Source organism: Perna viridis, chromosome 7 (genome assembly GCF_037379345.1).
Source record: "Perna viridis isolate PV_CMFRI_1.1 ecotype Kerala chromosome 7, ASM3737934v1, whole genome shotgun sequence".
Classification (NCBI taxonomy): domain Eukaryota; kingdom Metazoa; phylum Mollusca; class Bivalvia; order Mytilida; family Mytilidae; genus Perna; species Perna viridis.
In genome coordinates this window covers 42,655,027-42,664,456 of record NC_142451.1, presented here as the reverse complement: position 1 = coordinate 42,664,456, position 9,430 = coordinate 42,655,027, and the positions used below count along the sequence as shown (strand labels likewise).

Below are 9,430 nucleotides of genomic sequence, written 5' to 3'. Positions count from 1 at the left end.
AACTAAGCGCTTTTACATGACACATAGGTGTCAGTGCGATGACTTGTAGCACTTGAGCTATAAAGCGCAGCAACTAAGAAATCTAGTTAGTTGAGAGGGACGTGCATCTCAGGACATGTTTATTTCAATGACAAATGGTCTGCACCACGAACAGAGATTTGTTTAACGTGTCATAGTTTTCCTTTCCTCTTCCTCTAACGTGGACTTGACTTTTTATGAGCAACTCGGTGGGAGTTTATAGAAAAGCAGAGAACGCTTACCCTACCGGTGCACCTGGTCCATGCTCCAAGTGGAGTTCGAGTTGCTCATTTTCTTCTGTTACTTTTATGTATTATTATGGTTATTTTATGTTTTTTTTTTGTTGTTGTGCGTGTCTGTTTTCCATGTCTGGCCTTTGTCCCTGGATAACATTCTTTTGATTTCTGCGAGAATCTTGGTTCCCTTGACTACTCTTTGACAGTTTCGACCTGAAGGTCGATAAACTGAATTTCGACTTGAAATTTACAAACTGAGAAAGGCCAACTAGTAGTTAGTGGTGTAATACCATTATTTCGGGACATAGTCGTCTGCACACACATGTATAAGGAAGTAGTTCGGAATGACACGAAGTAGTCCTAATATTGCATCTTGTCATTCTCATAGTTAGGTAGAGGTATAAAAACTTAAGATCATCAGAAAGCTGAATGAATCAGGAGTAGTCTAACAACCTCAGTTTCTTTTCTAAGTGTAGCCTAAAATAATTCTGAACAAAAACTCTATTCCCTTGATATGGCTAAATTTCATAACGAAAGTAGAGTTTTCTGCATCTGGCTACTTTCACTTTACGGTTCTTTCTTAGAAGGCACATAAGGTATGTTGATATTTTTCTGAGAGTTAAGATAAAGGGTGCTTATTATAATGAAACCACTCCAGCACCATCTGTAATCATATAAAATTTGCTATGAGCCTCACAAATAGCTGAATTTATCAGACAGAAATGGGGACTTGAAATGGTGGTACATTGCATTACACTTTAAAGTTCAATTATGCAATATGTCGAAGAGCTTTGTGTTCATTCAACAAGGTGTTACATGTAAACCGACATCAAATCTGAATATTACGCAGTGCTACGATGCATCGTGAATTTTGGTGTGTGCGTTTTGTTTTTGTTTTGTTTTGTTTTAATTTGATTTAATGTCCTTCGTAATCAGTTTTGTTTTTTTTGTTTTTGTTTTAATGTCTTTCGTAATTAGAATGGTTAATTTAAAAATAAATCAAAGAAATAAAAAAAATATTAAAACCATTTCAACAATAAGCTCGTGTTAAGATACGTATGAATTCAAACCCGAACTTTTCTTTTATTCCCTATTTTTGCAATTTAACGTTTATTTGAGGCGTAAAAATTCAAACGATCGATAAAAATTAATTCAGTACATGAGTTCTTTGATTACACTTTGTTACACTCGGTGTGTGTCTGAGCTACATGACCATTCAAACTGTCGAAAACAAACAGGGATGCTGATTAACGAAAATAAAACAATAATACTTTATTTTTTTTCGATCATAAATTCATATTAAACTAAAACGGTGTGTATAAAAATAGCAAAACCAAATTCACAAATGTCATACATTCTAAAGCATAGAAATCGTATAAAAAATTTAAAATCATAATTGATTAAAAATATGGCATCTTATTGTTGATAATAATACAATGTTGACACAAATAGTTATGTATTCATGTCAAAACTAAACAAACTGAAGCAAGTTAGAGACATATTATGCAATGACACATCATACACAATAAGTGGACATCTAAATAAACAAAAACAAATATTTAAGTAGAAATTAAAATGTTTTGCAGGTTAACACTGACAGAGCAATGTTTCTGGATTTTATATCTTTGCCCAGCATACACTAGAAATTATGCATTTGTTAAGGTTGTCGTTATATAACTTATGGCTCAATTCTTAAAAAAACAGATCTTTTCGGTGGGTTTTCAATATTAGTACAGCTCTACAAAAATTTTCTAATCAATCTTCCTTTTCGACTGGTTTTTCCTGTTCGACTGGTATTTCCTTTTCGATTGGTTTCTTTTCTTTAAGCGTTTTGTTTGCATTCAGACTCCTGAGAACATCGGATTTAAAAATTCTCCAAAAGAGTATAACATTAATAATAAAACCTGGTGGGAAAACAATGCCTAAAGTCACAATATATGCCATTGGCAGTTTATATCCATCAATGTAAAATCCATTTAGAATGCGGCATTGTGGTAGCAGACGACATAATATAAACGTCACTAGGTTAATAACGGATACAACTCGGTACAGTTTTGTATTGTATCCGACTTTTGCATACTGTAACAATTTGCGAAGATGTAGGAAAATGCTGTTGATCTCTGCCATCAAAGCTAAAATACTATAGCCTATGGAAACTTTGGCCGCCCAGTTGTATGGAAAGCCTATTAAAACCTGCAATCAAGTGGAAACTATTTACAGCCTGATTTAACAAATATCGACGGTCGGCAACATGAAACTATCAGTAAAAATACATTTGATAGAATAGTAAAAAAAAGAATATATCGCATTGGCAACTGTTGTAAAATATTTAAACTTGTAACTAAGGATTCTTTGAAAATATGTACATCGAAAATCAACTGTCGTTTCATTGGAGATTTCTTTGGTATTGTTCCCCGCTAATTTGCTTCCGTGTTAAAATCGTTGGTAAATTCATACATACCATCTATTCAACTTCTAAAAGATAGAAAGTTTTCAATTGACCAAAGGTATTAAAACAAAAAGAAATTATATTTATAATTATTTCTTACCAAAACATGATGCAGAGTGACCTCCCAGTGTTCGATCAGTTTTCCGTTGATCAGCATATCCAAAAAGTCATAGAAAAAATAACCTGCAATCAAATGTGGTCAACCATGAATTACAGTTCAATATTGTAATTTCATTTTGTACTAACAAATGCAAACTGCCTTAATCGTTATCAGAGTAACTATTTTAGGGGCATCAAAGCTAGACTGAACAAGATCATCATTCTGTCAACGTAGAGAAATCTGTCTATCAACATCATTGAGCAGAAAGACCAAGTTCAAACTCTTCAACAGCTTTACAATGTAAAATCAGTATTGCTCTATGGCTCTGAGTGTTGCAAGCATATCAAAGGTATATGTAACTTTCTCGTGCTGTCCACTCAACATCTATTTCAGTCGTTATAACTATAACAACTTGTAATTAACTCGTTAGAACATGCATGATCTTTACTTGACATAAAAAAAAACAATAATGAACTGCTATAAATTTTGATGTTTAAATCAACTCACCCATCGAAAACGGAATCATCAAATAGATAAAATTGCTGATAAAAAACGTTGGGTCTTCCAACAGTCCTGGATACCACAGTACACTACAAAGAAATACAAATATAAATATCATCTGTTTTCTACATAAATTTGCCACAAGTATCCCTTAATCTGTATTATATTTTTAATATCAAGCATCAGGTTTTTGGCAAGTGGGTTTGTGGGGGGGGGGGGGGGGTTAAAAACAGCCCTGAAAGAACAAAATGTGTGTTTTTTATCCACACTCTGACTAAATTGATGCATTTCAACAGGCCTTTAACAAGAAGACAAAGACACATCAAAGAACGCTTAAGGTGTATTCCACTAAAGCTGAGGTTTCTAATTCCTTCCCTAGGTTGGGGTTTAGTGTTATAAAAGTTTACGTGCACCGAAACAAAAGACGAACAAAATATTACAAGAAAACAGATAATTATTTTTTTCCCATACCTTGTCATCAACAAAGTACATCCTAACTACGTAAACAATCGTCCCAGGTTATGTTTTACATATGTTTCTAGATTATATTACATTCAATGATACAAGGAATGATTGAACAACCCTTCAACACACTTTGTAAATTCAAAGTGTACAATTAAAGAGTTGAACAATATTAAACACAATCTTCCTGACGGGTTCAGTTTGTTGCATTTATGAAGTGTTCTATTCTCAGCTCAAAATCTTACCATAGAAGATTCCAAACGCCTCCTAAAACTCCATGTATCCATGAAATAAAAATATTACGCCATTTCCAGTCCGAAACATTGCCCGTTACAAATTTCGGTTTTCCTATTTTTGTAACAACTGCACTTATACAAAACCATAACAAAGTACTCAAAACGAATACATAGTTAGCATGCGCAACTTCGACGGATTCTGGACCATCGCCTTGGTTAACGGCGACATGAAATCTTTCTTCTCTCGTCGCTATCATCTGAAATGAAAACAGAGTTAAATGAGAATATGTTTGGTTAATATGTCAAAAAGGCAACAACCCCACCAGGATAAAAATGTCAGCCTAAGGCCACCCATTGGTCTTGAAAATGTCAGCCAAAGGCCATCCATTGGTCTTCAGTGAACGACGAGGAAGCCTTCACATTACAGGACAGGCTGCAGTTGCCCCCAAAACATCATTATACATAGGTACAGCGAAAGAGTTGCTCCTATATATACAAGCAACATAACAATAAACTAAAGATGAAAACGAAATAAGACACACAGAAGCGACATACTTCTGACTTGGGACAGGCGCAAAAAATGCAGCGGGGTTAGTACTTTGGCGTGATCCTAACTCTTAAAAATCTGGCCGCTGTGGAAAAATATTACACAATTAAATATATATTTAAATCAGGTCAAAAAGGTCTGAATCCCTTGTTACAACGGAAATAAAGAAACTGAATATAAATTACAGAAATGAACAAACTAATGACTACTAGTACTTAACTGACATGTCATCTCCAGATCAGTTTAATCCTACAAATAGTTATGTCCCCATCGTATGCAAAATCAGTCCCAATTCTTCCTATTCGCGGTTGAGAACCATGGTACATCATAAGTCATACTATAAGGACACAATCCATTGCTTTCAAATGTAGTGTCTTAATTTCTATGTAATGACTCTATGAACGAATCAATGTTGATATAAAAAAAATGCTATCCTTAACGATTTGACAAAAATATCATAACTAAATCCCTTACGAATGAGCCTATTCAACGGTTTAGTTGACTTATTGGGTTTGTATCGAGCTTTCCGTGCTTTGTGTAGAATATTACCGTAAAACAAAGGGCGGGAGATACCCGCGCGTACTAATCTTTTACAAGTACATCTGTATTTGAGAATGAGTTCCATGTATCGGTTGAAAAAAATGTAAATGTTATTACAAGCTTGTGATATCGAAAACCTTGATGTAGTAATTTCTCGGTTATAAAAAGATTCCTTTTGTTAAAATCCGAAAAAAAAATGTTACAGATACGAGCAAATCGAACCAATTATGTTATGTAAACACCATAATTTTATGATAGGGGAAGTCACCATCTAAAAAACTGATAGCTGACAAAAGGGAATGAAAATCGTTTATCGTGAATTTTAATATTAAGTTAATACCATTATCGATATGAATACCAGGATCAAGAAACATTCTTTATTATCAATGTTTGCTTTAGGCTAGAAACCACTAATTCCACTTCCCATAGGCTTCTATGCAATTTCACAATATTCAATGGCTTCTCTGGACTTTACATTAACCTGCAGAGGACTATATATCAGCATGATTCTACATATGTCAGCTCACAATCCTCAGAATGGCATGTGGGGTTAGCAGACTTGCAGTGCAGTAATGGTCACCGGAAGTGAAGTGTCTATAAGTAGCATGGGAAATCCCAGTGTTTTCACAAGATAGGGGTATATTAAGAAATCATTATGGAGATTAGGCTTCACATCACAAGAAGCAAAATGCACCTATAAAATGTACAGAAATGTTTTTCTTTTCAGAAACTGTTTATATTTTTTAAATAAGATGAGAACTTTTTTCACAGCACTATGAGGAACAGGGGTAATTTCTGCGTAGGACTATTTTTGCCTACGTTCCAAATGCTCATTGGTTGAATTGGTGGTCTGTAACCTTTATTCAAAGACAGTTCTACAGGTTATATAATCTTCAGTATAAATATTGAAGTCATCGTTGTTCAGAGCCAAAATATCGTACATATATATAAAGGTGTTATTGAATTATTCTACCAAATGTTTTTTGGAAGGGTCTTGATTTGTAGCCATAAATTATGGTTCTTAACAGTAAAGAAAGAGTTCGCAATAAGTGGTGCACAGTTGGTCCCCATGGGCATTCCAATAACTTGACGATAAACGGTTTCGCTAAAGCGTACGCAAATGTTGTCTAACAGGAATTCGAGTGATCAAAACATATCAAAGTAAGTCCAATTATGTTTTTCGTTACTAAAAATGATCTGAAAGAATTCGATCAAATATATTCACATCCCGATTTATCAAATGACCATTTGATAAGTTATGTGAATTTTACAATTACAAAAGTTTGTCGCGGAGGCAGATAACAGAAACAGTAGTAAGAAGGCTCAAATGTGGTCTATAAAATCTTAACTTCGAGGTGTGAAATACGGAAACTGAAGCATGAAGATACCTTTGGCTTCTATTACTTTAGTTTCAGCGATGTAATTTGTCATCTGATCAATATTATCTTATTTTAGTCAGTCTAGTTGGCTAATTAAAAAATAACGACGTTCTACTGGTCGAACATACAGGTCAATATGCTGAACTATATAACAGAGCAAAAACATATTTCTGCTGAAAGTTACGCATTCAAACAAATTTTGCAAATTCACCTAAAGCAAAACTTCTTTGATTGAAAGTAATACTCATGCATTGTAAAATATCATTTCGATTTAAATAATATACATACATTGCATTTTCTGATTCAGCTTATTTTAAAGTTCTCGATTATAAAATATAGGCGTGTTCAAATATTTGCAGTTTTAAGATGAAAGTAAATAGAGTGAAAGTCATGTTAGTAAAGTCATATCTAAATATAGCCATTAAGACCAATATAAACTGACAAAATTAGGACCTTTTCTACAAAATATAAAAGAAAATCGTTTTTCAAATGGTTGAACCTAACCGATTATCGAATGAAACAGTGAACCAGCTCTTCAAATATGAACAACTTTTGAAATATTGCTTATATATGACAAACTTAAAATCATTCAGTAATGAACAGAACTGGTTGTAAGACTGCATGCAAAGAAAATTAAACCGTACACCAGACATACAGGTTCACAGCCTTTTAACAGAACAGCAAGCATGTTTTCATCGAAACAAAGACTTCGGTAATAAGGTGATCACCCAATATACCGAAGTTTAGATGTTTTTTTTCTATTCCATCACTCTGTCTTATGGCAAGCCAAAGTGGACAAAAATGAGCATTTTCTAATATTAAAAAATGATTTTTTAATATTACAAATTCATTTTCTAATATTACAAATTAGATTTCTTATATCACAAAACACTTTTTTAATATTAAAAAATAATTTTTAATATTAAAAATTCAATTGAATTTCTAATATTAAAAAAACTATTTTTTAATATTAGAAATTGATTTTCTAATATTAGAAAATGGATCTGTCTAATCAATGACGATTTTTTAATATTAGAAAATCATTTTGTAATATTAAAAATGTGACTGATTTTCTAATATTACGATTTCATTTTCTAATATTACAAATTCAATTAGTAATATTACAAAATGTGTGATATTTTATAATATTACTAAATCCGGCATTTGTAATATTAGAAAATGAATTTTTAATATTAGAAAATGAATTTGTTATATTAGAAAATGAATTTGTAATATTAGAAAATAAGTGTTGTCTAATATTAAAAAATGATTTTTTAATATTACAAATTCATTTTCTAATATTACAAATTAGATTTCTAATATCACAAAACACTTTTTCAATATTAAAAATTCAATTAAATTTCTCATATAAAAACGATTTTTTAATATAAGAAATTGATTTTCTAATTATAGAAAATGGATTTGTCGTATTCAGTTGCATTTTTTAATATTAGAAAATCATTTTGTAATATTAAAAAATGTGACTGATTTTCTGATATTACAAATTCAATTTGTAAGATTACAAAATGTGTGATATATTATAATATTACTAAATCAGGAATTTGTAATATTAGAAAATGAATTTTAATATTACAAAAAGAATTTCTAATATTAAAAAATCTTATCTTATATTAAAAAAAAATAATTTTGTAATATCAAAAACTCATTTTCTAATATTACAAAATATTGATTTTTGTCTACTTTGGCTGGCCATACTGCCTCGTGTTTGAGATCAATCCCTTGGCATAAATTCGGGCTCATGACATCTCGTTATATTATTTCCTTTTAAATGCATAGATAAAAATAGCATAACATAGCTATCATATCTTTTAGAATCTTTCAAATGTTTTTTTTCCCGTGAACAAACAAATTTTAATTAAAATCTATATTGTAAATGGTTTAAATATTTTGCTGAAATCATTCGAGCTCAGCATGTAAACGCCTATTGACATTGCGCAATACCATACATGTATTCAGAATTTAAATCTCCCTATTATTTTGTCTGACATGTCAATAACTGGGACAAAATACACTGATACAGGACTTAACTTTTCTAATGTACCTCAGTCTACTGATAATTCAAAGGGAAACAATTACTGATGGGAAAATACATGTATCTAAAATTAGCAGTACATACGAAAACTGCAGCTTACACTCAAATTATACGGAATCTCTGACGAACCCGAAAAAAAATAATGAAAATTGTCTTCGTAAAGTCCCAACCGAACTTCCTGACAGAGATGAGTGGTTGTTGAGTGTAGTTGTTTTTGTGTGTTCTATTTATATACACATGTAGTTTTGCAAATTTATCCTTACCTTTGTTAAAAGAAAGTATTCAACTGTCAACACACGAATTCACGTACACTTATATTCACCTGGCCATGCTTAATAAACTTGTACACATATGCCGTGAGCTAATATATTTTCGTGTGACTCATGGCAACCGATCAACGTTTTGTGCGTGCATGTTTACAGGTAGAAAATCGATTATACAAAAATTAACTATGAATAGGCTTTTATAGTGAAACGCGATTTAATTTTATTCATTCACATTTCCGAGTGTATATTCAACAGGGTGTATATTCAACAGGAATATAAGTTCGGAGGTTTCAAGAGAAGTTCGTTTATACATGTCGTTTTCATGTGGGTTTGTTTTATTGGAAAATCATTTGAAAAGTTGTACTATGTGGAGATAGAAAAAAGTGTAAAGTGTGTGTGTGTGTGGGGGGGGGGGGGTAGATTAATTCTCTCTCTCTCTTTACGGACACGGGTTTTACTATTGCAGACTTGAATGCCCCCAAACAATGTTACATTTATTCATTTTTATGGAAATTACATATCAATTTATAAAATGTACGCACACAATATTGTGTCATTGTTAGTGGTTTATATTTTCCCAAGTTTCCTCTTCCGCAGAGGCGGACCCAGACACTTTGAAAGGAGGGGTGCTAACTGGGATTCC

At 32.2% G+C, this 9,430-nt stretch overlaps 1 protein-coding gene across 2 annotated transcripts; it reads right to left on the bottom strand.

The window, feature by feature from the left end:
- Positions 1-1,511: 1,511 nt before the first annotated feature.
- LOC148612787 (TLC domain-containing protein 2-like) lies at positions 1,512-8,926 on the bottom strand. 2 transcript variants are annotated; one of them, XM_088594525.1, is made up of 5 exons: positions 8,785-8,926; positions 4,012-4,259; positions 3,311-3,393; positions 2,804-2,886; positions 1,512-2,447 (listed from the first exon to the last, which is right to left on the bottom strand). In XM_088594525.1, exons 2-5 carry the CDS (start codon positions 4,257-4,259, stop codon positions 2,010-2,012), a joined length of 852 nt encoding a protein of 283 aa, XP_088450651.1. In that variant the 5' UTR covers positions 8,785-8,926; the 3' UTR covers positions 1,512-2,009. The 2 variants fall into 2 exon arrangements, with proteins under 2 accessions (XP_088450651.1, XP_088450652.1); XM_088594526.1 differs by lacking the exon at positions 8,785-8,926 and adding an exon at positions 8,622-8,729.
- Positions 8,927-9,430: the final 504 nt, after the last annotated feature.

Excerpts from the sequence above, each read along its gene's own strand:
- LOC148612787 (XM_088594525.1), bottom strand. The coding sequence starts at position 4,259 with ATGATAGCGACGAGAGAAGAAAGATTTCATGTCGCCGTTAACCAAGGC. Across the intron at positions 2,887-3,310 it reads GATGATTCCGTTTTCGATGG|GTTATTTTTTCTATGACTTT; the intron begins GTGAGTTGATTT and ends ATTTGATTGCAG. Across the intron at positions 2,448-2,803 it reads TCACTCTGCATCATGTTTTG|GTTTTAATAGGCTTTCCATA; the intron begins GTAAGAAATAAT and ends ACTTGATTGCAG.